This window comes from Mus caroli, unplaced genomic scaffold (assembly GCF_978045245.1).
Source record: "Mus caroli unplaced genomic scaffold, Mus_caroli_1 scaffold_10, whole genome shotgun sequence".
Taxonomy (NCBI): domain Eukaryota; kingdom Metazoa; phylum Chordata; class Mammalia; order Rodentia; family Muridae; genus Mus; species Mus caroli.
The window spans coordinates 119081314-119098551 of NW_028227265.1; the positions used below are offsets into that span (position 1 = coordinate 119081314).

The window sequence follows — 17238 nt, forward strand, 5'->3', positions numbered from 1 at the left end:
GACTCAATGGCACATTTACTCAATGTTTGGGAGAGCTTGGTTTTGGTCTTATTCATAACTGCACAATAGAAATGACCAGGTAAAATGTCAACTAAGAACTACAAAAGCAAAGCAAAACAAAAACAAACAAACAAAACAAACCTGTGGAAAGTGCTCAGATGTAACTACCACCAGTCTCATGTATTTACTACTTATCACAGAGTCCAGGCAACAGGAGGACAATGCAATCAGACCACATTTTAACCATGTAGAACAAATAAGCCATTGATTATTCTGCTCATAACCAGATTAATCCATTGTTTAGTCAATAATGGGAAAACCACAAGAGGCACCGATTAGAACTGCATATTCTCTTTCATCTTGAAAATAAGATAAAGCACAAAAGATGCTATGGACAGTACAAAGGTGAACATTTGCTTACTCAACGTAATCTTGTTTACACTTGAAATTGTTTTCTTTTTTGTTGACTAAATTTTGTTCTTGGACAATTTCATACATGTATCTGGGCATTTTGTCTCTGTCTCTCTCTGTCTCTCTCTGTCTCTCTCTCTCTCTCTCTCTCTCTCTCTGTGTGTGTGTGTGTGTGTGTCTGTCTGTCTGTCTCACCTGCTTCTAGTCTCCTCCACTCCTGTCTTTCCTACAGAACTCTCCCACATGCCTGCCTTCTTGCTGTGTTGTGGGACTCACTGATTTTGGCCGGGACTGTGTTTGTTTGGGTCTGAACTTCTCCACTGGAGCCGGATGAGCTCACTACTTGGTACACAGCTGAGAGCAATGACTGTTCCTCTTCCATATTCCAGGAGGAGTCGATTGTTCATGTTTGCTTAGTGCCCCCTCCACCCCCCTGCCCCATGATCCCTGTCTCCATGAACAGTTCCTGTTGGTCCTGCTCTCCTGTCAGGCTGTTAGTGTGCTTTTTGATTTTTCTATCCAGGGCAGCTCATGAGGGTTCCTGTGATGCACTGAGAAGCAAAGAAGTCAAAGGATTCAAAGCAAAAATGGGGATCACATCATGAGTCAAGTATGCACTTATGCCCCCGTTCAATAGAGTGAGCTACCTCAGTTGCCCTTTCAGTCTCACTCCGTGTTACTTTCTCAGACCTTGAAAGCAATGGTGATTTTTCACTCCACCACCCAACAGCTTTAAGCGTTACCTTTTTTTGGGATAGGGTGGAATCATCACATTTATATTTAGGATAAAAATAAGGCATACTTGCATTTGCTACTTCAGATCAGTCAGCCATTATGATAATCACTGGAAAGCTTACATGAGTTCAGCTAAACTTTAGAGGAATGATTGGGACACCACTGTCAGGACAGCTGGAGCTCACAGGCTCGATCGTATAGTGATGCCTTCTGAGGTCACAATAATGTCTTCAGTTATGCTGAACTCATCATCAGCAATCGACTTTTTGGTAAATATGCTGATAAACAACTACAATATTTATAAAACATTGGGCAGAGAGATAGGATCTTCTCTCTATTCAATGATGGGTGACTGAGAGAAGTGGTGGAGACAGCTGGCTTCCAGAGGACTGCCCGGCTGCTGCAGTGCACTGGAATGAAATACTTACAGCTTACTGGAGAGATCTGGGAGGTCGTGAAGGATCTCATCGTACAGCTCTTCCTGTGCTAAGCTGGGGGCTGACGGAGACTCTTTCATTTTCTCTTCCCAGGCGATTTCGGCTTTCAGCAACATCTCCTCGATAGACTCAGAGGCAGCGATGTCTACAAGATGCAGTAAGCGTGTTAGACACAGTAGAGGAGGAATGGATCAGCACTTCCTCTCAGAACTCAGACATGCTTGAACTAAGAATGGATCGGTAGACATATCAAGCCTATCAAGAAACAGCAAAAGTTTAGTAGAGAAAATCCGAGTCTGACATTTTCCAAGCCCACCCTGTCATACACCAGAGATGCACTTAGCTACACATGAGATCGGTATAAATATTTGGTGGGTAATAACGGGGAAAGAAATAGTCACAGGGAAGCTAAACTTGGAAGAGTATGTGTGCATGTTCCACTGACTCCAGACACAAATTGTAGCTCCTCCCTGTGACAGAGTAGCACTTCTGGCAGCTTGCCATGACCTTTTCTGTTCTGTTGAAAATGTTGATCACTATGGGTCTTTAGCCAGTGACCTCTGGGCACATCTGAGCTGCTGCGGTACAGATGTGAATCATTTAAATGTATAATAAGCAATAACTGTCAGTAAGACCTGGTGAATCTCAAGATGATTTGCATTGACACCAGCTGAGAGCCCTGTGGAGGGAGCCACACCCCCATCCTCACTAAGTCTGGAAGCCAGAGGTGTCCGTACATCTGTGGCTTTACGGGCTTGTCAACGTCATTTAGCTGACATGAGATGATGCTCCTGCCAGTATTCTGTTATGACATGACTGGCCTAGGATCGACAAGTAGTGGGAAGGGAGAAGAGACCTCAGCTGCCTCACCTGGGAGGTTGCCTTTCTGGTACACGTATAAACTAAACTGCAGGCTACCATAGACTGTGCCCTCCCACATTCAAGCCCTGGGGAAATGGAAATCATCAAACATGACATTCCTGGTGACTTTCTCTGCCACAAGGGTGCCTCGTTTGCATCCTTTCTGTGGCACTTTATTTACCTGGCTCATTCTTCTGGACGGGTCAAGTGCACTAAATAAAAGACACTTTCATTTAATGAACACACACTTACTGAGGTTCCCTGCTAAGTCAAGTGCTGGGTCTCATTGCCAATGAACGATGAACTGGTAATATGTTAGACTCTGCAAGGATAACACAGAGCAGGCTATCTGAATCTTTGTGCACTGCACAAAAGTGGCCGGGGCTAGAGCTGGAGCAGAGGCTGGATCATCCACTGGGCCCCCGTGAGAGTCAGGAGCCATTGGGAATTGGTTGTGTAACACATGACACTAGCCTTAAAATGAGGTAATACGAGGATGGCTGGATAGGCATGCGTAGGGTCAAGGGTCAGTCACATCTCCTTAGTCTGTAAAGAAGCTGAGAATGGGCATTTGGTCACAAAATCTCCTGACAGAACCATACGATGAGATACAAAGCCGGCAAATGTGCTCTTAAGATGAAAAGCTACATTCAAAAAATATTGCTTTTTGTTATTTTGTTTGATTTGATGTACTTTAGACAGGGTCTCACTGTGTAGCCCTGACTCATCTGGCATTCACTATATGGCTGCGGTTGGCACTGAAGTCACAGCAACCCTCAGCTTTTGCCCTCAAGTGCTGGGATTTAGGTACATAGTATACATCAGCTGCCTTTTCAATCCTCATGCTTAGGTTTAAAGTCCTAAATTAAGTAAAACCATCTGAGTTCATGATGAGATTATTAGATTCTCACTAATATTAGCTTAGCTCTGAAGTCTGAGGGAACTGACAACTGTCCCCTTGTGTTTGTTAGAGCTTTGATTTATTTTAGCAGGCAGAATAAAGCAACCAATAGTAAGCAATTTGACTTTAATAAAAAATATGAGCATAAGTCTCTCGCTCTGGTTTTCACTTCCTTTTAGTAGTGATTAGACTGGGAGTTAAATCATGAAGGGCTTTTAAGTTAGAAAGGACCCAGGTGTAAGAAAAAATAGGATTTCTTTTGTTCTAAGGATCAATTTTTGACTGTTATACTTTTTTATGTGAGACATTTCTTTGTTTTTTGAGTTCTCCTATTAACATGGCAAAAATAGCAATGAGAAGTAATGGACGTTACATTTTACAAGCTACAGAACTCAGAGCATGAGATGCAGGAGGGCATCAGTGGCAAAGAAGATTACAGAAGTCTTCAGAAGAACAGTCCCTTCCCACGGAAAGAGGCTGGAGATCTAAGTTAGCACCACACTATTAGTTTGTGTTTAAGTCTAAGTATTCACATGGAAAACACTATGAGAAAAAAGTATCAGAATAGGTGAGTAGCTCACAACAAAGTAACAAAGGAGATAAGAGTCCAAGAGGTTCTGCAGTGATGTGGGGTGATGGGCTCAGCGCATACAAGCGATGTGAAAGGAAGGCAGTGGCAGCCTGGCTTTACCCACTGCGATCAGTAACCCACAGCACAGGGAGGAGAATGCTGTCTCTCTCTCTCTCTCTCTCTCTCTCTCTCTCTCTCTCTCTCTCTCTCTCTCTCTCCTCTCTGTGTCTGCCTGTCTGTCTGTCTGTCCACTCATACTTCTGGCTGCACCAGTGATGGATGAGTAGTGTCCATGTCAAAAGATAAAGAGGCTCCCAGCCTGCTCTAACCTACCTGATGGTTTCTCCCCATTGCAGTTCACAAGGTGGGGGTTTGCCTGATGTGCCAGAAGGAGTTTCACCAGGGTTGTCTGCAGCAAAAAGACAATTTTGATCAGCGTGGCCATGCAGGACCCATCAGGAGAGAATACTGAGATCACATCAGTAAATACCAAGGATTCTGAGAACCCATCAACAAATATCCAGGGTACTAAGGATCAGAATCAATAAGTACCCAGAGCACTGAGGACCTGAATCAGAAAGTACCCAGAGCACTGATGACCTGAATCAGGAAGTATCCAGAACACTGAGTACCAGAATCAGTAAGTACTCAGGGCACTGAGGACGATCTGTAAATACCCAGGGTACTAAGAACTCATCCATTAATGCACAGGGTCGCTGCCCTTGCAAGGCTCCTGGCATGGCAGGAGGCTAAGGGTAACATTGTTCTTGGCATTCTACTATTCCCAGGTTCTTCTCAGAACACATCAGACAGCCAAACTACTTCAGAATTTATATATTAGGAAAAATTATTTATCAAACAGGGTTTTAACTCCCAAGGATCTGAAAAGGATATTTTGTACGTTAAAGTCCCTTTTATGATGTTTTGTGGAAGAGATAATTTACTTTGGGGTGTTTTGCTTCCTTTTTTTTTTTTTTTTTAATTCTCTTTAGCCATTCATCAAAGTCACAGAAACTATCTGGTTCCAGACTGCACATACTATTTTGTTAGTCTTGCTAGCCACAATATCAAGCTCCCTGTACAAAGATATTTAAGCTAAACTATTTAAAATAGTTTGGAGTAACCTAGACCTTTGGGGGCTCCCAGAGGCCAAACCATCAACCAAAGAGGATACATGGGCTAGACCTAGGCCCTGTACACATTTATAGCAGAAGTGCAGCTTGGTCTTCATGTGGGTTCCCCAACACCTGGAGCAGGGGCTGAACCTGATTCTGTTGCCTGCCTGTGGCTCCTGCTCCGCTAACTGGGCTGCCTTGTCTGGCCTCAGTGGGAGAGCATGTGCCTAGTCCTACAGTGACCTGATGTGCCACAGTGTGTGTGTGTGTGTGTGTGTGTGTGTGTGTGTGTGTGTGTGTGTAAGGGTAGCCAGTAGGTTTTCCCTCTTTTCAGAGGAGAAGAGGAGGGGTTCCGTAAGGGGGGAAATAGGAGGAGGAGAAGAGCTGCAAAGTGAATAAATAAATTAATTAATGAAAAAGATAGTTTGGAATAAAATCACATTCAGAAAATATATACTGTTTAAATGTCTTAGCAACCAAAGAGTGTAGAAAATATTTGTCTAAAAAAATGAGCAATATGATTGTTGAAATGCTGAGAAGCACTCCCACCCCCAGCAGGAAAGGAAACACATCTCTCTGGAAAGACTTCTTAAACAAGAGCAATGCTTGCCTCTCTAGCACTCAGTGTAGATCACATCACATCAGTTATTGGACAGCACAGCTAGTCGACAGGCTCCTCACGTGCACGTGCAGCCAGGAAGCCCGTGTGAGGAGACGGATCAGGTGGGTAGGGTCGGTAGAGACCGAAGCCTGTGGCCTCAGGCTCTGCTGCCTGAGAGTCTCACTGGACCACAAGGAATCAGGTCAGGGTCTCAGCTCACCACCTCCACGCCAAGAGTGCATGCCTAGTGCAGCCTTGAGCTGGGACGCACTGAGTGAAAAGTTTTGTTATTTGTACAGAGAGAGCAGTTGGCTTCCAGGCTGGGGTGAGCTGTTTATGGGGAGCTGTGATCATTAGCTGCATTTCTTGAAGGAGGCGAATCTGTAAACTGAGTTCTTTGTTGAAATATCACACCTATCACACACTGACATACCAATACGTGGGGGTCAAGATTGTGCTCTGTCCATTTTCTCATTCTATTTTGATTGTAATTATTTTAAGTCAGAGAGAAGCATTTTCCTATAGCTCTTCAATTCGCCTATGGGGTTGGAACAGGCAGTTTGGGAATGTACAGTGAAGATACCCCGGTGTCAAATGCTTCGGCTACCACTGTGTTCTGCCTGAGTGTGTGGACCCAGGCAGCTATGGACTTACCCTTCAACGTCCTTGAGCCAAAACAAATATCTAGTCATTGAAGGTGCCGTTCTTGTGTAATTGGTCACAGCAGCACACACGGTGTTAGTTCAACATCTTTTATTCATTAAAATGAAGTGTAATTTGCAGAGTAAAATGGGATATAAAATGTAATTTCACTTTAGATATACAAAGTGCAGCAAACAGACCGAACACTAAGAGACTCGCGTAATTGGCCGACCACATTGCAGTATGAAAACTGCGTTAATTCTGTGAAGGGCGGTTACAGCTGCCGAGGGCTTCTCCAGTGAGCTCAGCTGTGATGTACGGAGCTCAAGGAGGGAGAAGCTTCCTGGGCCCTTGGGGAAGTAAGTTTTCTTATTAAATTACTTGGATAGTAAGATGATACCACTAGGAATCAAACTATAGAATGTCTAGCATATAAGTTGGAAGCAAATCAAAATTAAGTATAAAGCTTTCTTTCGTTAATTGTTAAATAATATTTCAGGAAGGATTTAGAAAACCAGCTTACCTGGCCATACTTGGCTGCTAAGTGCAGGGGTGTCCAGTACCTGTCGTCTGTCCCATTGAGGTCTCCGCCGTGTTCCAGGAGAAGCAATACCACTTCTTTATACCCACTGGCACACGCCATGTGCAGCTGAAACATGGACGGATTTGTTATTCTTCCAGTGTGGAAAAAGTAGTCACACCATTATTCTGTTCAATAGTGTAGGCTGAACTATTTAATGAAGCATTGGATCTGAAACACGACAGTATGGAATTTAAAAAGTGTGGGGTATGTACTTTTATTATTTTGTGTAAATCGTCATTGGCACATCGTGAAAGAAACACTAAGGACTGTGAAGAAATCATGTTTTTCCATTGTTTCTCTATGCCTGGGTGCACTTTTCCTGGTAACCCCTGCTCCCCCCTGAGCTCCTTCAACAGTCGCCTGAGCTGCTGAAGGTGCTATCCCACTAAATGCAGGGTTAATGCCTCCTGCCCACCTGTCTAAGATCTGCAGAGTGGCTCTCAGATTCGTGGACCGCCTCTGGTGCTGAACAGGGTGATTCAAAAGCAGAAGCGGGAAATGTGTTGCAGGTATTCTGGAGGCTCCTGGGGTGTTGGTGAAACTTTATTGTCTGTCTTAGCCAAACTGCCTGTCCTAGGTATAGTTTAGTGATGAGAGGTGCCACTCGAGGTTAAGGTAAGGATCCAAGAGTCTTCTGAGCTGACTAAGAAAGTTTTAGGACAGGTTACACACCTGCATGCAGCAGCACTCGAGTGTCTCTGAATGAGAAGTAACAGGATGCCCAAAGGATTATGGATGGGGTACAAATAGTCCAAGCAGGTAGCTCCTATTGGTTTTCTTTCCAGTCATAGGGAAGCCTAGAAGCCTAGAATCTAAGCTAAAATGGACATTGCAGGGCCGATGGATAAAGTGTTGGGGAGTGGGTCCAGCACTGGTACCACTTAAGTCACAACAGCAACAATTTATCTAGTCACAAGGTGGATGGAAGGGCTCTGGCCACCTCCTCCTGGGTGACACAAACAGAACTTTGAACAGGTGGGACAGATGTTTAGAGCAATGTGCAGTGGTGTCTGCAAGCCCTGTCACCAAGGCCATGCAGACCGTGCTTGGAGTACTGTCCTTTCAAGCCACTGTGTCTTGCCCAGTAACTCAACCAACAGCAAAACTAAAGGAAACCCTGGAAAGGAAGCCGGACACCCTGCAGATTCCTGGTCCATGGAGAGCGCATAACATTTATTTTAAATCTTTAAGAGTGGCATATGGAGAAATGGCTGAAAAAATAAAAACACATTTTCACAAGCCCTCTCTAGGCCCTGGTAAATATATATATATATTTTTTTTTACATACTTACGCTTCCCAACATATCTTCAAAGAGTATATGTGTATTATTTTAAGTTGAAACATCTTTTGAACAGTAAACTGTATCCAATTACATGCGTTAGAATCAACTTTAATTCCCTACGTAAATGATTTCTGAGACACATGTGTGGACTCACCAGGGTCACTCCGTCATCATTTTTCTCATTGACGTCTCCGCCTGAAGACAGGAAGTGCCTGACGTCTGTTAGCATACTCAGGGGTCGCTGCAGCTTTATCTGGCGCAGTGAGCTGAGGTCCACCCCTGGGAGAAGAAGACCCATTGGTACCAAGGCAGACATTGGGACTCAGGACCAGGTCGTCTTTCAACACACTCTTCTTTCAGAGCCCTCCTCCTCGAAACCTGTCCATCTTGGAATGTATCCTATTGCTAATAATAATTATAGCCTGCCCATTTCTAATAATAATTAAAAATTAATATTTGACTGGTCATTTCCCCATTTGTATAGGTTTGTACATGCTTGCACATGGCAGGCTGTTTAGGGGTCTAAGTTTCTAGACCAATATACTTGGTATGTTGGTGTAAATTGCCCACACATATCAGTCAAAAGTATCTTCAAGTACTTAAATTACATTGGAAGAAGGTGCCAAGCAATCAGGTTTTTGTTTTGTTTTGTTTCTTGGGTTTTTTGTTTTTTTTTCTTTTGTTTTTGTTTTTTTTATTCTTTTTGGTTAGATTTTCTCACAGAAATACTTGCTCATCAATTCAGCATCCCAGACAAAATTACTTTTGCTGAGAAGCCGACACCATATGAACAAAGCCTGAAGCTCACAGCACCATCCACTCACGTAACGGAGCGCTGAAGGACATTCTACATGGCACTGGTTCTGGCGATACGGTTGTGCTTCAAGTCGCATCTGGGGATCCCTTATCAGGACTCTGGAACTTTCCTGGATGTGTGTAATTATTTCAGGATACAAATTTAGAAGACTGCTCCAACTGAACCGGTCAGAGCCACTCATGTCAGGACAGGCACCCAACTCGGAGAGTCAGCAGGTCCTTGACGGACAGCGTTGGCTCACGTGCCCTTACATCAGCTCACAGACTTCATCAGCATCCATTTCTACCTGAGATTTTAGAATAGCACGATCCTGATCTAACTGGTCTTGTCATTTATGGATCTCATGTTCCTAACACTGCTTCTTAGACACAGACATTTACTGAGGTCATGCATCTGGTATGTCCGGCATGAGACAATATTCACTTTCTGGTTCAATTTTGAGAATGGTTTCTGGGCTACATGATCTTCATCCATTTGAAAAATAAGGTTCCAAACAGGGGAAGCTATGGTTCCTCCTTCTGCTTCCAAGTAAAGGTAAAGAAAACAATGTCCGTGGTGGTGGTGGTGGTGGTGGTGCTGCTGCTGCTGCTAGTGGTGGTGGTGATGCTGATAATAATGCTGCTGTTGGTGATGGTGGTGGTGGTGATGGTGCTGATGGTGTTGAGAGTGAGATATTGTTCACTTGCACATGCCAGCCATGAGCTAACCATTGTCATGAACATAGTCTGCATTAGCTGGTTGAGTCTCACTGTCAACACCCAAGGAAAGCATCCTAGAGCTTGCTGTCACTCCCTCAGGTGACTTTGAGAAAGTCATTTTACTGTTGTGGCTTCAGCATCCTCAGTCACTGAGGCAACAACAAATTCCAAGAGGCCAATATCACAAATCATAGGTTTTGTTTTTCCCCAAGACCTGGTTTCTCTGTGTAGCCCTGGCTGTCCTGGAACTCACTCTGTAGACCAGGCGGGCCTCTGACTCAGATCCACTTGCCTCTGCCGCCTGAGTGCTGCAATTAAAGGCGTGCACACACCACTGCACGGGGCTACAGTTTACAGGCCTTATGGTGTGTCTCAGGGGCAGGGGTCAGGGTACTATCAGTCAGTAAGTCTTAACTAGGGCTGTTTGCACGTCTTTTCCTCAGCGGGTTCCCAATGTTTGTTTTCCACAGGCTTGCCTCTGAACCTAAGTGGTGAAATGAGCAGAAATGCCCGGAAGCCCTACATCTGGGCTTTACAGCTGTGCTCGTAGATTTTGCTGTTTCACTACAGAGAGATAACTTATCCCCTGAAAAGAATAGGATGGCAAATGCCTTTTTATCATTTACTGGAGTGAATCAATACATGGTTCATACAGAAGAATACTTGCTCTTTAGCAAATGAGCTTTGAATGAGCACTACTCTGGCAAAGTATGCAGCTATGTCAATGGAAACTGAGACTAGAAGCATCCTGGATCTCACTGGATCACCTAGCAACCCCATACCATGCTGGGAAAACTAACAGGCTGACTTTTGTAATGGGGCACTCGAGGTCTGTGGGAACCAGCTACAACTGCCACTTCTTTCTATTTGTAGGATGATGGGATTTGACATGTGATTTAACTTCCAGACCTGTTCCATGGATGTCAAGAGTGAGGTTTGCAGAGGAAGTGATGAGAACCTCCAAGGTTCCAGAACTTGTTGAAATTCCACGATGCTGCATGCAGTGTTTGCTCTTGCCTACCTCCAGTACGTGAGCCTAGACATCTAACTAAAATTAAAACTGACTGTAGATTGTAGCAAACACGGGACACACAGGCGGAGACACAGAGGTAGGATATCCCTCAATGAAGGCCAGCTACACGCGACACAGTAAGCCAGAGAGCATCTTTCTCGTTCCTGTTACCAGGATACCACGGGGGGAGTATTTTGACATTATATTGATTTAAACTCAAATTTGAATCAAACATGGTGCCAACGAAAGTGTGATTCTTAGATTTTTGATATAATTTTAGAAAAGAAAAAAAAAGTCCCTTTTTGTTAAGCCAATACAACACAAATCTGTCACCTCACGTCAATCAAGTGTCTTTAACTTCTGAACAAAGCCACCAAGATGGCAGAGCTCCTCTTTCTCCCCTTAAACTTAGTCAGGGTTAGGTGGGTGAATGGGCTCAGCCTTCACTCTCCCTTTTTTAATATTAAAAAAAATTTAATTTTATGTTCATATAATTTTCTGGAATGAATAAGCCTACAGATTGTTTAGATTTATTATTTGGGATGAATCTGGTATTTCTTTAAATTGAAGAATTAAGAAGCAAGATCTGTCACCCCAGACTCACAAGTTATATGACACCGTAGTTGTTGCCCGGTCATCTTTGATGGCTTACCAGGGCCACTTTTATTAGCTTGTTTATTAACTGCACTAATACCTGTGTAACTTTGCTCAACTGCTGTTCTCAAAGACATGCAGCTTGCCTGGCAACTGGTGTGAGGCTATGTCACATGGTTGGTGTGACTCTGTGTCAACTGCTGTTCTCAAAGACATGCAGCTTGCCTGGCAACTGGTGTGAGGCTATGTCACATGGTTGGTGTGACTCTGTGTGTTGGAGCTGACCTGTTCCTGCGACAATCTCTGAGCTGAAGGGGACTTTGCACTATGTCTCTTCCATTGCTGCTCCAAGCACTTTACCTCTGCATACCCTATGTGCATTCTCTGGCATGCCAGGCCCTCACCTAATATTTTTGTAGGGTCAGTTATATGAAGACTTCTGCAGCAGCGGTACCAGGGAAAATTAAGCCTTCCTTTCTTCGAAGGTTTGCGTGATGTCCACACACCAATATACAGTGTCCGAGGAATCTGCACACCCCTGTTTTTATTCTCTATGACATCCCTGAATCATCACTAGAGTCAACCTAACAAATACTTTTATCTTCAGAAGAAAATGAACCTACAAGCAAGCAGACCTAAAGAGACATTATGGTATGTTGGTATGCTGCAACATGCTTTTAGCGTGTGTTTTCTTAGCTCAAAGGACTGAAGCTTAGCTCATGGAGTCTCCAACGGCAAGCTTCCTAAAAAGACAAAAGAGGCTGCAGAGCTGGGCAGGCAAAAATCCCTAACAGTGATGTCAGCACAGAGAAATAATCACATCCGGGCTTAAGGTCTTGATGCTCTACTTAGGCTTGTCCTGGCACATAAACGGCAGCCACTAGCACACTATCTCATGCAGACTGGAATGCGCTTCCCCCACTTGACTATGTGGGATCCCAAAAGGGCCAGTGCCAGAAAAGGACCTTGAATAAATCTCATTATGCAAACAATGTACAAGATACTGATGATCTGAGTTTGCTGGGAGGCTCTGAAGAAGGAAGGGGGAGTGTTAAGCGTGGTGCACTGAGAGCAGGCTTGGAAGACACTGCACTAACACACGTTAGAAATGCAAGGGTTTTAACTAAGGCAGAAACAGCGTGACTGGTGAAGGTATGGACAAAGTCTAGAGGTGTCAAAGAAGCAAGGTGTCAAAATACTTAATGATAACTAGACAAGAGAGACTGGCAAAAATAAGATAATATGCAGATTGTTGTAATGGTAAAATAAGGGGCTGGGAGAGAGAGAGAGAGAGAGAGAAAGAGAGAGAGAGATCTCACAAGGTATAAGCTGTTCCAAGCCCCCTGACCTCCAAATCAAGATGGGGAAAAAATCAACATGCAGGATCAGAGATTTCAGAAGAAACGTGGGTCACAGTTCTGAGCTGGGGAGCAGGCAAAGCAAGCAAAGGGAGAGCTCACTCAGTACCCATATTGTCCTGTCCCAGCAGGCTGCTTCTCAAGGACAGACACCAGAAACAGTCAACAGGTGCAGAGATGAGACGGGGGGGGGGGGGGGATCCTCACGGTATCACAAGAGGATGCTTCAAGAGGAGGGAGGGAGGTATGGGAAGACCACGTCAAGAGAGACTTTGTTAGTGCGCCGGCATCATGCAAAAGAACAGAGAAATAAATCCCTGAAGGAAAGTTCAGGAATCCAGGGGCAACTACTGCAGGGGCATTCTCAGTGGGCAGGAAGCTGGGCATCATGTGGGTGAGGAACAGGGCAGCAGGCTACTTGTTCCTGAAAGGGTAGAAAGAGAGGGGAGAGCAGGTGAAAAGTATCATAGAAAAATAATAGAGAGATAGATAGATAGAGATTGATAGATGATAAAGAGGTGGTAGATAGATGAAGATAGATGATAGATAGATAGATGATGATAGATAGATGATATATACACACATACACATATGTACATATATGTATACACAGGTGGCTGGATGAATGGATGCTGGTAGGTAGATGGATAGATGGATGGATAGATATGTATATACTTTCATGAATGGATACAGACATGGGTGGCCATCACACATACACAGAGAGAGAGAGAGAGAGACAGAGAGAGAGAGAGAGACAGAGAGAGAGAGAGACAGAGAGAGAGAGAGACAGAGAGAGAGAGAGAGAGAGACAGAGAGAGAGAGAGACAGAGAGAGAGAGACAGAGAGAGAGACACAGAGAGAGAGAGACAGAGAGAGAGGTGGGGGAGAGAGAGAGAGAGATGCAGCTTTTTTCCATGCCTATTTTCTTTCCTGGCCACCTTGAGCTCTACCCTGGCTCTTCCTTCCCCCAGAGCTCAGTTTAGAATGGATTGCCTTCCTCACATGCCCAGCTGTTTTGCCTTGTGCAAGATGAGGCATTTATCAGATGCTCAATCAGCTCCCACGCTGGTCTCCTTTCACAGTCCTGGAACCAGAGGCACTGAGCTGAGGTTAATTGCTGTGGCCTGTATACAGTGTAAGTCGGTGGTGACAGCACAATTAGAACTTTGCAGCAGAGACTTTCTATGTAATCAACTTGTTCGCGATGTCTCCTGCCCCCTCTGCCCCTGCTCCCTGATGTGACAGCAAAGTACATCTGATTTGAAATTGGGATTTTTTTTTTTTTTTTCAGAGCTGGGTGCATCCAGGATCGAAAGCACCTGCAAAGAATCATGGACTGTAGAAATGACAAGAGGCAAAGATGTCATCCTGGCCTATTAGAAACTCCTGATGGCTTCGCTCCGTGCTGCCACAGCAGATAAGTCCCAGTTCACCAATGAGGGGGCGGGAATAAATGGAGTCGGACAGTGTTTATGGGGGCGGAGGAGGTGACACAGATAAGCAGGAGGGATTCTGACAGGGGCATCAGCAGCTGTGCAGGAGGGGAGGGAGGGTGCAGGGGAGGGGTTGGGTCACAGCCGCAGCAGTGACAAGTGTGGAACAGAATTAAAAATTTAAGAGATATTAAATTGAGTTCGTTCCAGCAAACCTGCATTTTGCAAACCAATCATGACGGCCACCGTGGTGACAGCTTTTCTCGGAAGCAGAGTCATGAACTATCTCGTTTCTCTCCCAACCAACATTTGCTTCCCATGGGAAGAGAGTTGCTTTTGTTTTTTGTTTTTTGTTTTTTGTTTTTTTTTGTTTTTGTTTTGTTTTTTACATTTGACGACAAATATTGATTTTGCAAAAACCAAGCTTTCCTATTAAACAAAATGCTTTGGTGGGCTGGGAGCTTATTACGGATGATAACGCATTTGCAGATGGAGACACTGAGGTTTGTTTTGTGGCCTGAGGAGGGGATCAAGAAAAGGAAGACAATCACCAGAAAAGGTTCTCTGGCTGATGAGAAAGATATGGGTCAGTCAGTCCTTTCAGCATTTGCAGTTTTATTTCATTTAATTCTTTTGTATTTTATTTATTTTAGAGAAAGGGTTTCATGTGCACTCGTTATGTAGCCACAGGTGACTCAGTGTCCCAATATTCCTGTTACCACCTGCAAGTGATAGACTACAGGTGTGTTCCACCACACCTGGTATATCTCATCCTAGACCCTGAACCAGCAGTGTACTAACTGAGCTACACCTCCAGTCTATGATTAATAGTTTGAAAATTGTATTTTTATGTGTGGGGGTGATTTGTATTTGCTCACATGTGTGTCTATGCACCGCATGTATGCAGTGCCCACAGAGGCCAGAAAAGAACATCAGACCCACAAATGGTTTTGAGCCAACGTGTTTGTTGGAAATCTAATTCAGGTCCTCTGCAAGAGCAACCCAAGCCCTTGATCACTCAGCTATCTCTTCAGCGCCCAGAATTTATTTTTAACCACCTTTTATTGGGGCTGAGGTCTACATATTGAAATTTAGAAATCCCCTTCTCCTTTCCCTCTCTGTAGCCCCTCTGGCTACTCTCATTTAAATACCTCCCATGCCCCCTCCATTTACAAATGATAGCCTCTATTTCTTTGAATATTATTGTTACATACATAATATGTAACATTACATATTATTATTATATACAAGTAGTATGTATGTACGTGCATATATGTGTATATATGTATTTACACACACACACACACACCCTGCTGAGTCTGTTTCTGATGTCTGTGTGTATATGGTTTCAAGGCTGACCACTCTGCATTGAACAACCAATAGTGGGGCTCATCACTTGGAGGTCATAAGCCAGCACAAGCCAGTTCATTGAGTTGCCTTTCACTCTAGCCAACATAACTGTCGGTGATGAGAACATGCCACATAAAGAGTCCTCCAGTCACTTTTTTTAACCTCAGGCTCCTCCACACTTTTTATCCAAACTCAGAACTCTGTCCTGCCTGGGAAGCCCTTCAAAGGTCCGAGCCCTGAACTGCCCCCTGGGAAACTCACATCACCTGGGTTTTGTTCCTGGTAGACCCAGTCAACTTTTCTCTAGAGAGTCACAGCCCAGGGTTCTTGTATCCAGCAAGGCAGTCCTCCTCCTCAGGAGTCTGGAGGGTCTTGAGGAGGAGTATTGACTCCTGTGTGGCACAGATTCTGAGTGGGCAGTTCAAGATGCTTCCTGCCTCCCCTTGGTGGCCTTGGTGGCCTTCACCTCGGGGACAACCCCTCCTACCTCGCTTTCTAAATTAACGAGACTAGTTCTTGTTAAGAAGTCAGGGCTGCTAAGCACTAATCATTATTCTATGCCATCCTCAAAATAAACCTTTGAGACAAATGAGCTGGAGGACGCAAAGCATGTTGGGAGTGAGCTAAGCACGTCTCCAAAGAAGACAAAGGAGCACCGACAGCCCCCAGAGGCTCTGAAGACTACAAAACATTGTCTCTGGTCAGCAAATTCTTGAAGGGGCTTTACTACTGGAGCAGTTATTTACATGTAATCTTCAAACAAGAGGAGGGGTGGGATTTGCCCTTCTAAGCTTTACTACCAGGTATGGCAGTGGCTCCCATCTCCCCCCTCACTGAGCTGACTCACTGGATCATGCTGGGGCTATGTCATTAATGTCCTGGTGAGTGACACAGGGGCTCAGCCCCATTTCTTTACGCCAGCCTTCTCTCTGATCTAGGCTTTCTTCTCATGGTGCGTCTACTTTAAATGTCACCGAGAATTCTGGGATGCACACACTGCCCTCGCTGTCTCCAGTCCTCCATAAACGGGCTTGTAATTCCCGCAGGGATCACCTGGCACTGGAGGGTACACTCAAGGTGACCTTGCTCTCATTAGCCCAGAATTCAATTGTACGGTTCACTCATCTTGCTATCTCCAGGGAGGAGAGTTCATAATTACAAAACCAGTGTTACCAATTATGGACCCCAGGCGTCTGTTTGGGACTCCTTCACTGTTCCCCAGCAGGTACCAACCAGTTTGCAAAAGTCAACATTGGCTAACACACCAATAAATGAAAGGTGAGGTAGAAAACTGCCTTGTGTTATACCCTCAAGGGAGACAACACAGTCCGAAGTAATATATGTATTTTTCTAAGAACATGTTTACAGTTCTACCAGTGCATTGCTTTATGGAGAGTTTATAAAAGGAAGTGTTGGGCTACCGTTTTCATCCAGATAGGCCAGCAGGATAGCACTAGATTCTGTCCCCTCAATGGCGTAATCTAAAGGGATGTTTCCATTCACATCTTGCAGAAGGACGTTGGCTCCAGCCTGGATGAAAACAAACAAGCAAAAAACCCCAGTGAACATTAAATGTTTAAGATTAAAAGTACATTTAGAATGTTCTCTTTACTTTTGACCCAGAAACAGAAATAGTTGAAATGGTTTTTATCAGACACATTGCTGAGGGATTTTGGAGGAAAATCACAACTTTCTTTTTTAGGCATCTGTGGAGACTTCAGGTTGCAAACTGTCCCACTGACATCACAGCCCCTGCTCTGCCCCTAACACACACACACACACACACACACACACACACACACACACACACTATTCCTAGTTAAAATTATTGGTAAG

General features: G+C 44.4%; 1 protein-coding gene across 2 annotated transcripts in view; it reads right to left on the minus strand.

The window, feature by feature from the left end:
• Positions 1–17238, minus strand: part of Myo16 (myosin XVI) — a 486437-nt gene that overhangs the window by 262682 nt on the left and 206517 nt on the right. For both annotated transcript variants that reach the window (XM_021170663.3, XM_029481007.2), the window contains exons 5-9: positions 16824–16932; positions 8295–8419; positions 6798–6923; positions 4250–4325; positions 1575–1728 (exon numbers count right to left, since the gene is read on the minus strand). In XM_021170663.3, the coding sequence (XP_021026322.1) occupies positions 1575–1728; positions 4250–4325; positions 6798–6923; positions 8295–8419; positions 16824–16932 (590 nt within the window). The remainder of the gene's footprint in view (positions 1–1574; positions 1729–4249; positions 4326–6797; positions 6924–8294; positions 8420–16823; positions 16933–17238) is intronic.